The sequence below is a fragment of the Myxocyprinus asiaticus genome, chromosome 11 (assembly GCF_019703515.2).
Source record: "Myxocyprinus asiaticus isolate MX2 ecotype Aquarium Trade chromosome 11, UBuf_Myxa_2, whole genome shotgun sequence".
Classification (NCBI taxonomy): Eukaryota; Metazoa; Chordata; class Actinopteri; order Cypriniformes; family Catostomidae; genus Myxocyprinus; species Myxocyprinus asiaticus.
In genome coordinates, this window is record NC_059354.1 from 7,568,667 (window position 1) to 7,588,314 (window position 19,648).

At 40.5% G+C, this 19,648-nt stretch overlaps 1 protein-coding gene across 3 annotated transcripts in view; it reads right to left on the reverse strand.

Annotated features, from left to right (window-relative positions):
* Positions 1-19,648, reverse strand: part of LOC127448068 (polypeptide N-acetylgalactosaminyltransferase 13-like) — a 132,408-nt gene that overhangs the window by 81,024 nt on the left and 31,736 nt on the right. For all 3 annotated transcript variants that reach the window (XM_051710349.1, XM_051710350.1, XM_051710348.1), the window contains 3 exons: positions 13,801-13,969; positions 10,709-10,875; positions 10,249-10,456 (listed from right to left, as the gene is read on the reverse strand). In XM_051710349.1, coding sequence (XP_051566309.1) covers positions 10,249-10,456; positions 10,709-10,875; positions 13,801-13,969 — 544 coding nt within the window. The remainder of the gene's footprint in view (positions 1-10,248; positions 10,457-10,708; positions 10,876-13,800; positions 13,970-19,648) is intronic.

The following is a 19,648-nucleotide window of genomic DNA, read 5'->3' on the forward strand; positions in this document are numbered from 1 at the left end:
ACTTGCTTAAATGACTGGCGTCCTGTTGCTCTGACCCCCATCATCAGCAAATGCTTTGAGAGACTAATCAGAGATTACATCTGCTCTGTGCTGCCTCCATCACTGGACCCATTGCAGTTTGCTTACCGCAACAACCGCTCCACTGATGATGCCATTGCATCTACAGTACACACTGCTCTCTCCCACCTGGAAAAAAGGAACACTTATGTGAGAATGTTGTTTGTAGATTACAGCTCAGCATTCAACACCATAGTGCCCTCCAAGCTTGATGAGAAACTCCGGGCTCTGGGCTTAAACAGCTCGCTGTGCAGCTGGATCCTGGACTTCCTGTCAAGCAGACACCAGGTGGTTAGAATGGGCAGTAACATCTCCTCATCACCAACCCTCAACACTGGAGCCCTGCAGGGCTGTGTTCTTAGCCGACTCCTGTATTCCCTGGACACACATGACTGTGTGGTAACACGTAGCTCCAATGCCATCATTAAGTTTGCTGATAATACGACGGTGGTAGGTCTGATCACTGACAATGATGAAACAGCCTACAAAGAGGAGGTGCACACTCTGACACGCTGGTGTCAGGAGCACAACCTCTCCCTCAATGTCAGTAAAACAAAGGAGCTTGTGGTGGACTTCGGGAGAAGAGAATGAGAACACAGTCCCATCACCATCAATGGAGCACCAGTGGAGAGAGTCAGCAGCTTCAAGTTCCTGGGTGTCCACATCACTGAGGAACTCACATGGTCTGTCCACACTGAGGCCGTTGTGAAAAAGGCTCATCAGCGCCTCTTCTTCCTGAGACGGCTGAGGAAGTTTGGAATGAACCGCCACATCCTCACGCGGTTCTACACCAGCACTGTAGAGAGCATCCTGACTGGTATGGCAATAGCACCGCCCACAACCACAAAGCCCTGCAAAGGGTGGTGCGAACTACCAGACACATCATCGGAGGTGAGCTTCCCTCCCTCCAGGACATATACACCAGGCGGTGTGTGAAAAAAGCTCGGAGGATCATCAGAGACTCATGATTCACTATTGTTTTGCCTTGTGTTTTGCCTCTGCCATCTGTTTCTAGTCTCCCTTGCACTACATTTCCCATAATTCACTGCCCTGATCACTACCAGCTGTTCCCTATTGTTCTCACCTGTGTTTCATTTACCTAGTTTATCCCTGTGTATATATTGCCCTGATGTCCGTTTTACCTTTGTCAGTTGTTGTGTTTTCTCCAGTTTATGTACCGTTTGCTATCTTGGCTCACATTTGTTCAGTTTTCCCAGTTCCTAGTCTTGCCTTGATTCCAGTGTTTACCCTGTTTTTATAATTTGATTTATTTTCTATTAAATTTTAAGCTGCATCTAGATCCTGCTCTCGTGACTTCATTCAAATGTTACAACAATAATAGAACTCTAAACATAAGATATTTTCCCTGCCATTTACTAATAGTAATGGAAGCCTAAGCGATAATTCTCGCAGAGGACTCGTAGTAGCATTACGTCATTCATTCATTCAATTTCAGAATCTCATCCAATCATTATCTAGCCTATGCCTTATAAGGTTTCACAGCTGTGTCTCGTTGCTCGTATGCCGCAATGCTTCACTCGCATGTGAGCAAAACTCACAAGCATAGCACACGCAATGCATTCACTTTCAAGCAACAGTCGCTCAACATTTGGATTATACATCGTCTGGGTACTCACCTCGATGCTTACGTTCCCGATTTCATCCAACAAGATACACAAGTTTTCTGTTTGTCCTACTTTTGACAGAACAATTGCAAACAAATAGCTGGTGGTGTTTGGGGTCTAGGCATTCCTGCCATCAATATTCCTCTTTTCACTGTTTATCATATTCATTATCTGCATCAACAATCGCTTTTCAAGCGGCAATATTCATTTTGTGGCAATGTTTCACATTACAAGAGTATTCAATGCACATTGCATACCGATCTTCACGTTGAGTGTAAGAAAGTGTGTTCTGCAGCCATTCGGCCATGTCACGCAGTTTACATATTATACATCAGCGTTGTATGCCCGAGTATATCCCAGTAACAGGGAATCAGAGTAAATATCATAAATCATGCATGTTGATTATGCACAAATACTTTCAGTGTATGTGGTTGATTATCTCCAAAAAGTTCAGCTGATGCTTCTTGTTTTCTGATATTCGCTCCTATCGCACGTTAAATCACGAACTCTTGCTTTGATTTTCTTCAGACGCCTACAATCACATCTCCTTTAAAGAGCCAGTATCATTGTTGCTGTGTAACTTCTGACACCTAGTGGTAGGCTATGGTGCTATAGCATTACTGAAATGTAATTAGTAGCTCAGTATGCTTGGGCATTGTTTTATAATTTTATGTAGTTGCAATGATTTGTGTTTTCTTATTATTTTGTTTTCTCTGGTCAGATCGTATTCCGTTTTCACTCACTCGCATGTGAAAGAGAAACGCAATCATCTCAAATGCCATGCCTTTGCTTTCCAAGCAACAGCGCTTTGTTGTCCCTCATTTGGTACTCACCTTGATGTTCATGTACCTGGTCTCCATCAGCAACATACGTAAATTTCAATTATTTCCTTTTGGGGGAACAATATTCTTATCCATATTTTGCGTTAGGGTTTCAGGCTTTTCTGTTCAGGCTTTTCTTTAATGTTTCACTATTTACCATCCAGAATATTATTCATACTGTATCCAGTAATCGCTTTTTAAGCAGCAATGTCAAAGATAACTTTTACAAGAGTAGTTGGTGCTCACCGATATTCATATTGTTCCGTAGATATGCTAAGTCAGGTTCATGTTGCATACGTTATCGATGGTTTTTGCATTCCCTACTATATTTCTGCACTTGGCAATCAGGATTGAGTATTCAGGCACTTCGAAATATGAAATATTTAAGTGCATGTGGTATGATTATAATCTTTCTTCAGTTCAGGTATGGTTACATATGTTTGACTCCTATTTCGTTAGTATTATAGTCCAATGGTTATTTTCCTGTTGCAGGATTGTCGCTGCTGTTTCTCAGATTTATAATATTTCCTGCTGATGCTTTCATTGTAGTGCCCTTTCTCACTGTGATGAGGAGGAGGGCATGGCTGGGCCGTGATGGTGCACAGACGGCACGGAATCAGCAGATAAAGGGGAGAAGGAGGCGCCAGTTTGAGAGAGAAAGAGAGATGCACGTGGCCGTGCTGCATGTGTGTCTGTGTTCGTTTATGTTTTATGTTGCTTTAAGTTAATTTATTTGATTAAACCTTTATGTTGAATGTTCTGCCGGTTCCCGCCTCCTCTTACTCCTCTTAGTCCTTATACTGTTACAGTGGTGCCGAAATCCGGGAGGGATGAGGGGTGTGCTGTCGTGGAGTCCTCGCCGCTGTCGTCCGCCAAAGGAGCAGCCGTGGCTGTCTGCCTGGGGATGGAGGGGTCGCTGCCGGTCGCCGAGAGCCGGAGGAACCGCTGCCGTCCACCGAAGAAGGGTAGGAGCGGTTCCATCCGCCAGGGGCCAGAGGACATGCTGCCATCCACCAGAGGGTGGAGAAGCAGTTGGGGACTGGGCGACAGCGTGTCTGGGAAGCAGCAAGAAAGTATTTTTCTCTCTCTCCTCTCTCTCTCTCTCTCTCTGTGTCACCGTCTGCCCTCTCCCCACGCCTCCTCTCATCTCTCCCCCAGGTTCACAGGAGGTGGGGTGGACCACCGGCTGACGGAACGGCCGGAAAGGTAGCGTCTCCCCTCCAGAGGTGGGGGGGGAGTAAATCAGTCCGGTGGCGCTCCGGCCTGAATCGGGCATGGGAGGAGTGTGACGAGGAGGAGGGCGTGGCTGGGCCATGATGGTGCATGGCCACCGCTGAAGGGGAGCCGGAGGTGCCAGTTCAAGAGGGAGAGAGATGCGCCACGCTGCATGTGTGTCTGTGCTCGTTTATGTTTTGTTGTTTTAAGTTCATTTATATCATTAAACATTTATGGTGACTGTTCTGCTGGTTCCCGCCTACTCCTTGCCTATATCTTGCATGATTTGTAAGTATGTTTACTATTGCATTCTCTCTTAAACAAAAGGATCAATTGTTGCTGCTGATCTAGTGGTGTATAAGCAGTGAATAAGGAATCTTAGCAGAGCATGCATAATTGCTGCCAGTCAGAATAATTTAAATCAAATGTGATGTATCAACAATGTATTGCAGTTATCCAATGTTTTCTTTTATTAAGGGGTAATTTCAACGTACCAGTGTAGATTTTTGCATTGTTGGTTAAACTGCCCTAATAATGTCTTAATTATATGATCATCTACAATACATAATGTACATTTATGTATTCAGCATATTACAGCTTGCCACAGCTTTGCATGGGCACATTGTTTTCTGAGACACATTGCAAGCATTGCCAACCATTCCACAGGCAGTAGTTCGCATAAATGCATTGCAAGCATTGCTACCCATTTCATGGGCAGTCTGTTTCACAGACACATTGCGTTTCAGAAATGCATCACTTGGCAATGCCACCCATTTCATGGGCAGTCTGTTTCACAGACACATTGCAAGCAATGCAACCCATTTCATGGGCAGTCTGTTTCACAGACACATTGCAAGCAATGCAACCCATTTCATGGGCAGTCTGTTTCACAGACACATTGCAAGCAATGCAACCCATTCCATGGGCAGTCTGTTTGCACAGACACATCAGAAGCTATGCCATTTCTCATCTTTCAGTAGGGTATGGCACATTACATGCCATCTGTAAGGGTTTCATGTTTGCTAATCATAGAAGGTTATTTTCACAGTATTACTAATATTTCTGATTCTTTCAGGTTCCTTCGCCTGAGACCTGGTTGTCTAAGTGGAACTATTAGTTTAGTTCTCCTTTTGGGGGGAAATAAGTTATAATTAAATTCTAATTTCCTTTTGGGGATAGCGCCTCTACCCTGCCGTCATCGCCTCCGGGCAGGTTCTGATGGTTCGAGCCAGAATCCTGACGCTGAACGGAAGGACGGGGCCTGCACCAAGGGAAACTAATCTATAACTAACTCATGTTATTCCATACTATCGAGTTCTCTAAGAGAAAGTATCTGCTTCACTGCAGTCTATGAAAAGCTAGTGTCAGCTTCAGACGGCACACAGACTGTTCACTGAAGATTTGATTCATATTGAACAAAAGGGCAAGAGCTTTTCAAAACAGTAAGCTTAAATCTGATTGGCTGGATTTAATGTGATTTCCAGGAGTCAGTGTCACAGGTCTTTTTCAATCTACTAGGAAACAAAGCCGTGATTATGAGTTCCCAATCTGCTACAGTGAGCACTTTTGAGAAAGAATTAGTGACTCGGTTTAACAAAGGTTATATATTGATCATGGTGTTGAATCTTTGAAGGATATTCAAGAGTTTATTTTGAGGTGCTTAACAGCAAGGAAACAAGATATCCTTGAGAACACCTGTATGCACCTATTTTTTTATACACCTCAAGCATTATATGCTGTCGAGTGCTTTATTGAAAAGATGAAGCGTGGTAAGTGACCTTGAACTTATCACAGTTTATTTAAGAGTTCTTGAATTAGAAAAAATAATAATTCTAATTAATTATAAAATTAATTATTATATTACTCTTTAGTGCATGACGTGTAACCCATGACAAAGAGAAAGAAAGGATTGTGTTTTCTTTTGTTTAGGAAAATGAGAAATGTCCAATTGGAGAAGTGCAGGGAAAAAGTTGTGTTAAGATGTGTATATCCAATATGTATACTTAGAAAAAAAAATCCTTAATGGAAAAATAAAATTGCATAACGTGAATTAACTGTCAGTCTTTTGTAAAATCATATTCCAGATATCTGAAATTAAAATTGCCACTAGTGAAAATGCTGTTACGAATGTAACTGTGGTTCTATGACTAAGTAGAAGACCACCATAGGCAGTGCTGAAAGCACTAGTGGAAAACTCTTGTGCTTGCGCTTTGACCGAGAATCGAATTAAAGAGTTGTTGGCATGGGAGTCACATTCAATCTTTAGAAATGAGAAAAAGTGCAGGCTGAAGCCCATGTTGCTTCTGCACAAATCTCAGAAAAAGACAAACCTCTGAGCGCTGCCCAAGATGTTGCGAGAGCACACGTAGAGTGACATTGAATAGATGAGGGGACGGGACACCCTGAAGACTCGTATGCATGAGAAATTACCTGAATCACCCAGTGCGCTAGTCTCTGCTTGGAGAGTGCAGTCCCTTTGCGTGCATCACTAAAGCAAACAATTGGTCAGTCTAGCACCAGTCTGCTGTCCTGTCAATGTAAACCCACAAAGACCTCAATAGACATAGCTCAACCCTTATGTCAGCCTGATCTGGTGGCAGAGCAGCCAACACAATGGGCTGATTCATAAACTGTGAAGACAAGGTCTTGGGTAAAAATGCTGCATTGGGCCACAATGAAACATTACTGAAATCAGGCCCCCAGAGCAAACAGGGAGCACTCACTGATAATACATGGAGCTCACTCACACCTTCGCTGCTGAATTGGCCAAGAAGAATGCAGTCTTCAAAGACAGCCATTTAACATCCAAGTCCATTATAGGCTCAAATGGTGCTTGACATATGGAATTGAGCACAGCACTCAAGTCCCATGTTGGGCTTCGCACACCCCGTGGAGGGCACAGACGATTGGCCCCTTTCAAAAAGACCACAACTAACCGGTCAGACCCAAGTGAGACACCACTCACCTCAGAACAGTGGGCTGCCAAATCAGCTACATACACCTTGAGTGTAGACACAGAACATCCAAGCTCCAAAAGTTCTTGCAAAAAATCTAAAATCCATCCTATAGAACAGTGCAATGGATCAGCAGCCTGGTCGGTGCACCAGTCACAGAACACCTTCCACTTACCAGCATACAATTTTCATGTAGATGCTGTTTGAGCATTTAAAACAGTGTCCATGGCCCTGTGTGAACACTCCAGGAGAGGCCTGCAGGACCCGGTGGCCACACCCACAACTTCAACCGGTCTAGGTGAGGAAGCCAAACTCTCCCCTCCAACTGAGTCAGCAGATCTGATCTGCTGGGTAGAGGACAAGTTGGCCCTACTAACAATGACAGGAGGGTCTGAAACCATGGCCTTGTAGGCCAGTGAGGAACAACTAACAGCATACGTGGCCACAGTCGTACACACGGCACAGGGTCCTCCAAATCAGTGGTAACGGGGGGAAAGCATACAACATTACGTCAGGCCAATCGTGAGCCAGTGCATCCAGGCCCAGTGATCCTGGCTCATCCCTCAGAGAACCAATGAGGGCAGTGAGTTGTCTGATTGTTGGCAAACACATCGACTACTGCGGTCCCATAAGTCTGCCATATCAGCTGCACCACCTCAATCTCCCTGTAACACCCTGCCATGTGAGAGAGCATCCACGTCATGGTTGAGTTGACCAGGCAGGTACGCTGCTTGAATGGAGAAAGGTTTGCTTGAGCCCATATCAGCAGATTGTGAGCTCCTTGAAGTGCACTCCATGACCTTGTGCCCCCCTGATGATTGATGTTAAAAAACATTGCCACATTGACTGTGTGCACCAAGACATGTTTTCCCCTGAGCACCATCTGAAAATGCAGAAGAGTGAGAAACACTGCAGTCAGTTCCAGAACGTTTATAATTTATGTGCTGTGCACAAAGCCCTGCTCCAAGTGCCATTCACTCCCCTTCGGCGCCAGACTCCACCCCATCCGAGAAGACAGGCATCCATCCTTATTACCTCCCACCATGCAGGTGGAGGACCCAGTGGAAATCCGTTGAGGAGGAACTGCTTCCATGACCATGGAGCCAAAGCCTAAATGCAGCGATGTGTGATTTTGACCCTTGCATATTTGTCCCGAATTGGACACAGCTGTTTCTGAATGAGCCAGCATTGGTAGTTGCCACTGTGATCTTCTCTAAGAGCCTCATTAAGGTAATGTAGAGTTGAGTGTGGCCCGCCGAAAGATGCTTTACCGCTGTCAGAATTGAACGTACCCTGTCTGGTTTGGGGGAAGTCAGCATCGTTTGAAAGTTGAGTGTCAGACCTATAAAATAAGTCGACTGAGTTGGGACAAGCCTGCATTTGTCCCAGTTCACTGTGACCCCCAAAGCCATAATATAGTCCAGCAACTGGCGAGATTGATCCATTTCCTGCTGTGGTGATGCTGCACAGACAAGCCAATTGTCCAGGGACAGCAACACTCTCATGCCGTTCCTTTGTAGTGGTTCCAGTGCGGCCTGAACACACTTCAAAAACACCCTTGGTGCCAGAGAGAGGCCAAACAGGAGAACTCTGAACTGAAATATTTGACCCATAAATGAAAAGAAAAGGAATCCCCTGTGTTCCAGAGCAACTGGAATATGAAAGTAGGTGTCCCTTAAATCCATCATCACAAACCAATCTTGAGGCATATCAGCCTGTAAAACATCTGCCGTGTGCAACATTCGTAATGGCAGGGACTTTAGAAAAGGATTTAAACTCTTTAAATCTAAGATAGACTGAAACCCACCATCTTTCTTTGTGACCAGAAAATAAGTGGAAAAGAATCCCATGGGATGAACTTGGGGGTTGACAAGTTCTATGACTCCTTTGCGCAGCAACACTTGAACTTCGTGCACAAGGGTGTCTACATGGTGTGGATTGTGAACTACTTTGTGTCTCACGCCAGTGTGTACTGGGGTCAACGGTGGAACTGTATACAATAGCCTTTTAATAGGGTAGTCAGCAGCCACTAGTTCAATTGTTATTGATCCCCAATGAGCCAGCTGACTCTTCGTAAAACAGCCCACAATCGACCTTACCACGTCAGCGCTCCTGTCTGTGCTCGTCCGCAGAGATTGGGGGGGGGGATGATGCTGGGGACCTTAGTGTCGCATGTGAGACTGATGCCCCCGTAGAAATGTGACTCCACATCTGGCAGGATGTAGGTTTTGCACTAACATTCTGATAGCGAGCAACAGGGGTCGCTGTAGGTTCCCTGGGGCCTGAAGATGTCCCTACATGAAGGGAATGAGTCTCTGAGACTGAAAAACGCCGGTCCAGAGCTTCCTGTGCCACTGGTCCGAAGAGTCGACCACGTAATAGCGGCAGCCGTCACAAGTTGTTCCAACAGACCTCTGGCAAAGGGAATTGGGCCAACCAAACCTGGCGCCGGGCTTGCACTAGAGTGCCCAAAGCTGTGCCACAGTGATTGGCACTGGCACCCATCGCCACAACGCAAACTCATTTAGATCCGTCACTAAAGGATCAGATGATGTTGCACTCAGTTTCAACACAACAAGCACGTATGCCAAAAAATTAGAAGCACGACCAAGGCATGCTGTAAAGTTGTATGCCCGTGACAGCAGTTCATCTGTATGTCTGCAATCAACGTTGAGGCAGGGCACATCGTGCCTCATCAGGAGTTACAATGAGTGCTGCAACATTGGGTTCTACAGGCGGCATGCTGCCAAGACCCACTGCCTCCGGGTCCTGCATCACAGCCAATGTGCGGGCCAGTTGATCAGGACGTGTGGCCTTTGAACTCTGTAATGCAGACACCAATACGGATGTAAAATCACGGCACTGAGTCATCATAAAAGAGGCTCTTTGTGCATGACACAGAAAAACATTCTCAGAGCCCACTACTGGTTGTGGGGGGTCCAGATTAATACGAGCGAGCATCGCTTTCAACGTTCCCTCCAAGGATGTCAACACTGAAGATGACCCAACCGATTTCTCAGACACATTATTAATGTCAGAGTGGTGTGACTAGGCCGTTGGCAGACTTTCACCAATCACTTAGAGGTAATTACATTTTTTACAAGTTTCAATTCCATTTTTGCTATCAAATATGGGTAAGTAATGACGTCATTTTTTAATATCAAGATTTAAAGTTTTTACTAGTGCAAATATATCAAGAATTCGATTTTTTACTAGTAGTAATTCTGTTGCTTATATCAAGAATTAGCATTTTAACTAGTGAAAATTTAATTGCAGGTATCTTGAATTCTTATCCTGCACATTATGAAATTTTGAAAGGGCTTGCAATAATGTAATTGATTTCTACAGACATCAGTTATCCCGTGAGAATTAACAATTAACATTACAGATATCCCAACTTATAATTACTTTACTTTAGGGCTGAAGTGGGCAGTTCTTGGCCAGAATAAGCTGCAAAGTGGACCAGACTTTAGTGAAAAGTCTATCTACATGCGACAAATGGAAATGTAAGCTCTACGTCAGGTCATGATAATACAGTTGTGTGTGTGCTTTTAAAGAGCCACGTATAAAACTTACCGGTCCTCTTTGATGCGGGCCAGTAGTGGCTCCAGCCACCCGACAGTGCACTCACAGTGGGCGTCCAGGAAGGTGATGACCTGTCCTTGTGTGGCGGCCGCTCCTCTCAGCCGTGCTCGAATCAAACCCGATCGTTGTTCCATCCTCAAAATCCGCACTGGAACTTCCAGAGTCGCAACATAGTCTTCCAATTTCTTCTTCAGAAAATCTGCAAAAAAATAAAATAAAAAAAATAAATGATGTTTATCTAGTAAATAAATGTATTCATTTTTTTTGCCATGTCTCCGGGTGCATGTATGACTTTTAAAATTAAAAATTAAGAAATATTCCACGTTTCAGTGCCTGAGCTTGACCAGATTATATTTCTGAAAGTCTGTTGTGTAGTTTTATAGAAATATTTCCTTTATTTTCAATAGAGACAATTAATCAATAAATTAAACAATGGTGATTTGATGTGCACCTCTCTCACTGGCATCATCCACCAGCAGTATCTCCAGCAGCAGGTGTCGTGGTGAGCGGTTTAAAGCGCTGTGTATGGTTCTCAGTAGTGTACTCCATGCCTCATTATGAAACACAATCACAATGCTGGTGTTTGGCAGGTCATCTGGATATGTCTTAGTCTTACAGCTGAGGAACAACACAACAACAGAGATTTACTATAATTGATAAAAACTGGGTGTCACCTACTTAAATAAACCATACTGCATTCAGACATGTTAAGCAGGTAGAGAGGTTTAAATACTTCTTTTAAATTCTTCTTTTAAATAATTCTTTAAATACTTCTACAATACTTTAAGAACGATTAAACATTGCCTAATTCAGCTTTTTCCTTCCCCCAAACCAAATGTTATATATATTCTGTGTAATAATAGTAAATAATAGTTTTTCAGGTGTCATATATACAATGACATGACAAACAACTAGTAACGACTGCGGTTCTATTCATACAGCACTTCTGAACTGAACTCGCTCTCAAAATTCAGGTGTGAATCCTAACACTCATTGAACAGTTGAACTATGTATAAAAATAACCATATTAAGCACTCCAAACTCGATGGGCAATTCTGCTGCAGTGTGAATGTAGCCACAGTGGCCATTGGAGGAGAGTCATCAAGAGACCCTAAATAACACATGAGACTGCATTAGTGATGGAGCTGACTGAGAAAGGGAGAGGAAGGAGAGAGAGGGGGATGGATAGATGAACAGAGGGCACATGAGGTTTACAGCACTGCTTCACTTTGTGTGCGCAGACAGCCTGACAGGATGGGGGCAAAAGGGCACAAACAGAGGCAGATCACAGCAGACTGCACACACAGCAGAACTTGCACAAACTCTGAGTGAATGGGGAATACAGTACTGCTGCTGGCTTATTTTACAGCAATATTACACACACCCTAATATTACATGCACCCTTAGTAAGCAACGACCTGGCAACCACCTACAACACCCTAGGATCACGGGCAAGCACCACCCACATTTTTGTAACAAAATGTAAAACAATAGTTAATTTTATGGTAGAGTTATTATATTTACAATATCTATACAATGTGTAACATTTATGTGCAACATTAAACAAAACAAAAAAATGGAAGAAAATGGGAAGAATTGAATTGAGAAACAACAGAGCGAGTATTCATTAATGAATGCATGGAAGGTTGAATGCATGTGAATGATGTCCTTCAGTGAATGGTGGTGTTACTCAAATGCAACAGATGTTTGTGTCCTGTTTCGCTGTAACAGCTCTCTGGGATGTCATTATGTAACTTAAATGGCTCTTTGGGTGCTGTTAACAAAGACCTTCCTCATTCTGTCACAGAGACAGATAGAGAGAGGGAAACTCTAGAGGACAATGTATAAAACCATAACTAAAGAGCATGTTTTCATCATTTCAGCGGAAGCCACAACCTCTTCTTGTGTTCAGTATACACTGGCGGCCAAAAGTTTGGAATATTGTACAGATTTTGCTCTTATGGAAAGAAATTGGTACTTTTATTCACCAAAGTGGCATTCAGCTGATCACAATGTATAGTCAGGACATTAATAATGTGAAACTACTTCAAAGAGTTCTCATCAAAAAATCATTCAAGTGCAGCAATGACAGCTTTGCAGATCCTTGGCATTCTAGCTGTCAGTTTGTCCAGATACTCAGGTGACATTTCACCCCACACTTCATGTAGCACTTGCTATAGATGTGGCTGTCTTGTCGGGCACTTCTCACACACCTTACAGTCTAGCTGATCCCACAAAAGCTCAATGGGGTTAAGATCCATAACACTCTTTTCCAATTATCTGTTGTCCAATGTCTGTGTTTTTTTGCCCACTCTAACCTTTACTTTTTGGTTTTCTGTTTCAAAAGTGGCTTTTTCTTTGCAATTTTTCCCATAAGGCCTGCACCCCTGAGTCTTCTCTTTACTGTTGTACATGAAACTGGTGTTGAGCAGGTAGAATTCAATGAAGCTGTCAGCTGAGGACATGTGAGGTGTCTATTTCTCAAACTAGAGACTCTGATGTACTTATCCTCTTGTTTATTTGTACATCTGGCCTTCCACATCTCTTTCTGTCCTTGTTAGAGCCAGTTGTCCTTTGTCTTTGAAGACTGTAGTGTACACCTTTGTATGAAATCTTCAGTTTTTTGGCAATTTCAAGCATTGTTTAGCCTTCATTCATTGACTGACGAGTTTCTAGAGAAAGCTGTTTCTTTTTTTGCCATTTTTGACCTAATATTGACCTTAAGACATGCCAGTCTATTGCATACTGTGGCAACTCAAAAACAAACACAAAGACAATGTTAAGCTTCATTTAATGAACCAAATAGCTTTCAACTGTGTTTGATATAATGGCAAGTGATTTTCTAGAACCAAATTAGCAATTTAGCATGATTACACAAGGATAAGGTGTTGGAGTGATGGCTGCTGGAAATGGAGCCAGTCTAGATTTGATCAAAAATGACTTTTTTCAAATAGTGATGGTGCTGTTTTTTACATCAGTAATGTCCTGACTATACTTTGTGATCAGCTGAATGCCACTTTGGTGAATTAAAGTACCAATTTCATTACAAAACAGCAAAATCTGTACATTATTCTAAATTTTTGGCTGCCAGTGTATGTACTCTTAACACAAACACATTTTAAAACCAGAGACAGACTGAAAAAACTAAGAAATATGGAAAGAAAGAATGAACAAATGAAAAAACAAACAAGCAAAAAAAGAAAGAACGAAAGACTGAATGAAAAAAGCGAACAAAGGAACAAACAAAAGATTGAACTGATCAACCAAAGAAAGAAATAACGAACAAACGCACGCACGCACACATGCACTCATGAATGAAAATGATGTAAAAAAAGAAACATAAAAGGATTTTCTGTTTGAGGACTTTTGCCTTACTTCAAATAAAAGAAAAAATGTCTTTATCAATACACAATGGACAACTAATAAATGTTGATTTGTGTCATATTGGTTGTCTTGGCAGCTGATTGGATGCTGTAATTAGTGCCATTAGTGTGATCAAACAGCATTTGTCTCTCATACAAACACACACACATACACACTTACCCATCCAGTCTGACATCAGGCAGACTTCTGTTGAGTGCGATCATGTCACTGGCCATCAGGTTGAACTGATTGATTTTAAAGAGCTCCTTCATCTTCTCCTGCTCGTCTTTAGGAATGATCACTGCCTTCCCCATTTCACCTGGTGCCTCGTGTGTGCGAGACATCACCGCTGAAACACAGAAGAAACATGCTGATTGTTTATACAGTACAATGTACAAAACAAACAAATATACAGTGGGGTCAAAAAGTTTGCAGGAGTCAACATGGTCAATGTGAAAAATTTGCTGACATTTATTGAATGATAAATATCATATCATATCTTTAAGGAGAGATACATATATCAAATAAGAAATAAATTATAAGAGTGCAAAACAGATTAATTTTCACTAGTGTACTAAAAAAAAAAAATAATTATATTTATTTATCACACATATACAGTGAAATTCTTTTTTTTCACATATACCAGCTAAGCTGGGGTCAGAGTGCAGGGTCAGCCATGATACGGCACCCCTGAAGCAGATAGGGTCAAGGGCCCAACAGTGGCATCTTGGTGGTGCTGGGATTTGAACCCCTGACCTTCTGATCAGTAACCCAGAGCCTTAACTGCTGAGCCACCACTGCCCCAGAACTAACTAACACGTTAATATTGGTCCAAAATGAAAATATATTATATTTTGTACAAAGGTGCCAAAAGGGTGTTATGTATATTTTGGGTAAGGTAGTTCTATTTTGTGTTTGTTTATATTAATATATACTGTATATTACATAATGTTTATGAACTTGTTTCTAATAAAAGTTGGTATAATGACTTACTTTTCAGTGATGAAGGTAAATGGTGGTTTATTTATTTTCCATATAGTTCAGAATGGTATCATGGCCAAAAGTCTTCATTAATTAAAGAAGTTCATTCTCACCTACATCATTGATTATATTATAATTGTGATAAATACTTGTGGTTATGTATTTTTAAACTAATAATAAATTGTTCACATTTATATGACGTATACTGATGATTATTCATTACACTGACCACCCCACTAGTTACTCTTTAATAATGCCTGAAGGAGCTGTAAACATTATAACACCTAGCTGATAAATGGCTCATTGGTGTAAAATGTAAGAATTATAACAACTAAAGCCTTCGGTACATTTAGAAACAAAAGTGGTTACTCTGGGTCTTTTTTATATATTTTTTTCACATTTCTTAAAAATGTTATAATATATAGGGATGTTGTTACACTCAGGACCATGCGTTTTTACATTCACAGCCCAGTTTTTTATTACATTTATGTCCTTTATTACATTTGAGACCAGATATTATTACATTTAGGCCCTTTATTACATTTAGGACCATTTATTACATTTGTGCCCTCTACACACCCCACATAGGCATGTTAATATGAAATAAGACAATGCTTATGCAATTTAGAACAGTATTTTATTTTGAATTAACCAGAAAATGACTTCCCCAATAATTGGCATGATAATAGGCTAATCTAATGTAGTGATTGTCGTCATCATTGTAAATTTGCACTTTAAAGTCTAGATGAAATGAAAAATTACTCTATTCTTTTCTTAATACATGTTCCTAGTATTATTGTGCATGTCATCATCAGTACACATTATTCTACAGGAAAAAAAAAATGTCTTCGAAACATTTGATAAAATTTAAATAACTTGCTCCATCTCTGAAAATACTTTTTTTTATGGCTGACGTCATCAAGCCCTCTTATTTTTCAAGCCCTTCCCTTCAAATACATATAGAGACCACTTTACACCATTCAATTAATTCCCAATGGATAAAATCAGCTCCCGCCCTACATTCTTTCTAGTTGAATATCCTTCTTCACTCTGAAATACGTCACATTCCGTAAGTAAAATAGGTGTTATCATTCCCATTCAGTTTCTCAGCTGGCACATACAGTCATAGAAGTATGCAACCTGAGTACTGCCAACTTTGAATCATGGACACTCTAGAAAAATATTGAGCCAATGACTTGAGCCATAAATGCCATGTGACTACTCACTCTGTAGCCACTGGACATTGACATCCATACAACACTCATAATTGAGCTACAGCAGGTTTTTGCATAATTGAGCAGTCCTCATTTGTCTGTCCAAGTATACATGACACAATGCGTAATAGAATATTTGAAGGTAAATCGACAAGTACGCTGGATAAAAAACATGCCGTGCATAGGGTTGCCAACTATGTACCAACCAAATACGAAACATTTCATTATGCAATTCACAGACTTGATTAACAAGACATTCGAAAAATGTTGAAACATGAAAATTCCTTGATGTGACTTGTACTAAAACAATGACCAGGAAGGAATTCACTTTTAATAACTTTCTTTTGCCAAAAGAATAAAGCCACAAACCATGGGGAGAGAAAATATATTCCCTTAAGCATTTTCTTCCCTATATACATGTTAAGCCATTTATTTAAAGCTTTTTTATGTGCTAAAAAGAAGACTGAAAAAATAAATAAACTTGGTCTTCCAAGACCACTGTCTTAGAACATTAAAGCAATTGTTCACCCAAAAATGAAAATGCTCTCATCATTTACTCACCATAATGCCATCCCAGATGTGTATGACTTTCTTTCTTCTGCAGAACAAAAATGAATATTTTTAGAAGAATATTTAAACTCTGTTAGTCCATACAATGAAAGTGAATGGTGACCAGAATTTTGAATATCCAAAAATGATATGAAGGAGGTATAAAAGTAATACATAAGACTCCAGAGGTTTAATCCATGTCTTCTGAAGCAATATGATAGGTGTGGGTAAGAAACAGATCAATATTTAAGTCCTTTTTACTATAAATCTCCACTTTCACTTTCTCATTCTTCTTTTGGCGATTCCCAGTATTCACGCATATTGCCACCTACTGGTCGGGGCTTGAACAATGTGGAGCTTTATAGTGAAAAAGGACTAAAATATTGATCTCACCTACACCTATCATATCGCTTCTAAAGTCATATGGATTACTTTTATGCTGCCTTTATGTGCTTTAAGCTTCAAACTTCTGGTCACCATTCACTTGTATTGTATGGACCTACAGAGCTGAGATATTCTTCTAAAAATCTTAATTCGTGTTCTGCAGAAGAAAGTCATACACATCTGGGATGGCATGAGGGTGAGTAAATGATGACAGAATATTCATTTTGTTCGTTTTTGGGTGAACTGTCCCTTTAAGCAATTAAAAGGCTTATAAATAACAGTGTATTTCTCTTTGGATTACAGTGTCGTTGTTTTGAGTACATAGGGTTTATCACAAAGGAAATGCAAAAACATTTTCATCCTCACTGGTTTGTCTAACAATGTTGCTATTTGAACTTTTTGATTTAAAGTGTAATACTGTTATAATAACTATGATTTCTATTCTCTCTGTGTCATTACAGGATGGTCTTTATCCCCTGTGTTTATTACTGCCTCTCTCTATAAATCTGCAGCTGAGTCTAAACTCTCCCACAGTGACAGATCTACCCACAGCAGGGCAAATTAAGGAGATTCAATTCAAACCTCTCACAGCCAATCAGAGCTCACAGTGACTACATTTACATGGACACCAGAAAGCAGCTTATTGTGAGAAAGCAGGTTATTGCAAGAAAACAACATTCCTGTTTACATCCACTGTATAAGCGGCGTACTCTTTACTCCCGTACACATGTGGCTCTGTTGGTAAGTGGCTTTCTCCACAGCAACATCATTTTCCGTAACTTGTGTAAATCACAAACAAGTGATACAAGGATGACTTTGCAATTTTATTCTCCGTTGATTCGCTTTATTTCCAGATATTCCGGAGTTGTTGCTCTTTGTTTCATTAAGTTTCTATCGTGACCTACAGCAGAATTTCACTGCAATAGTGGGGTTTACCTCTTATGTAAAACTCCCGGAGCATATGTGTGAACGTGAGGGAGTGTCGCAATTTTACATTGGTGTATATAAATGGGTATAGTTTATAGTGTATGTGTTTTTCCCACTGTACTCCCAGAAATGTTGAATTATTTCTGCTGTGTTAAAATGTTGTTGGGCTCCATCCTATGACACTTGTTATCCAGTCTGTTCCATGCACGCACACTCTTCAAACACCCACCAGAACCCCGCTTATGCATTTTCCATGGCCACATTAAGCCATGCTCTCTGAGAGAAACCTAGGTGTGTTAAACTTCTTTCTCTTAATCCCTTAAACGGCATAAGGAAATCAGCGTTCTTGTTTGCATGCTGTTTCAGAACGCTGCTTTCTGCTAAAACCCTAGAATAAACGTTTTTTTAAGTGCATGTAAACATGGTCAATGATGGCTTGTCTGATTTAATGGGTTTCTTAGTTACGAGGTTGAACCTGATGGTCTGAGGGGCAGGTTTAGTCAGGATAACTCTTGAAGCTGCAGTTGTATTCATGGCTTTATGAGTACTGACAGGGAACTGCATAAGATACAACTAACAACATAACACAGCAATATAAGAGAGAGAGAGTGCTGTGAGTGCATTATGATGGAGAACAAGTTTTCAAGGTCTTAGACAATAACAGCAGGAGTGACAACATAAAAAAAAAAAAAAAAACTCTGCAGCATTGCTTCTTTACGCCTTTCTGCAACCTTCACAGTATTTGAAAGCAGAGCACTGGGGGATTTGATACACCCTCATACACTGCCATCGCTCTGCTACCTATTCCAAAAATAGCATCCATTTGGGCACAAGGATGGCCCATTATATCATGTCATTGAAATAAATCTGGAAGCATTGTGCCTTTACAGAGACAATGGGTCTGTTCCAAAACCTAGTGAGCAGCATTTTAAGACATCATGGGCGCGCTCCCGATGCAAAGGCTTCAGGGATCTAGGGATAGGTAGGGATCTTAATTATGCTGCCTCCTAAGATATCTTGTTTTGGCCAAATTCTAAGGCATGGGCGGAAAAATAAATCCAAGATGGGGACGAAGCAAGAGAAATTTAGATTATAAATATACTTGTAATCCATTCAATACTGAAAAGTATAGATAAATAACAGTTTAATATGAAGCAAAACTGATATATATATATATATATATATATATATATATATATATATATATACATACACTACCGGTCAAAAGTTTTTAAACACTTACTCATTCTTTATAAAAAAACAATTTGTTTTGTTTTTTACATTTTAGAATAATAGTAAAGTCATCAAAACTATGGAATAACATAAATGGAACTATGAGAATTGTTGTGACTAAAAAAAAATCCAAAATAAATCAAAACTGTGTTATATTTTAGCATCTTCAAAGTAGTCACCCTTTGCCTAGAATTTTCAGACATGTACTCTTGACATTTTCTCAACCAACTTCTTGAGGTATCACCCTGGGATGCTTTTTAAACAGTGCTGAAGGAGTTCCCATCTATGTTGGGCACTTATTGGCTGCTTTTCTTTATTATTTGGTCCAATTTCAAAACCTTTTTTTTTTTAATTTTTTTTTTTATTAAATTTTAGTTTTATAATGAAATAAATTAATATGGTGGCACAATTATATTTTTGTCTACAAAACTAATTTCAATCATTTAAGCATACGCCTAAAGATCAAAAGATTTTTAAGATCATGAGAAACATTTCAGTCAAGTGTTTCAAAAGTTTTGACCGGTAGTGTATACACACACACACACACACACACACACACACACTTGCAATCAGAAATATTCAAACCCCCAAAGAAAGTAAGGATTTATAACTTTTAACTTTTCTGCAGAGCTAGATTTTGCTTTAAATTAAGTCTTTATCAGTTGAATGATATAGCAAATGAACAAAGAAAATGAATGATGTAATATTTTAGAGTAGCAGGATATTTTGTTAATACTGCC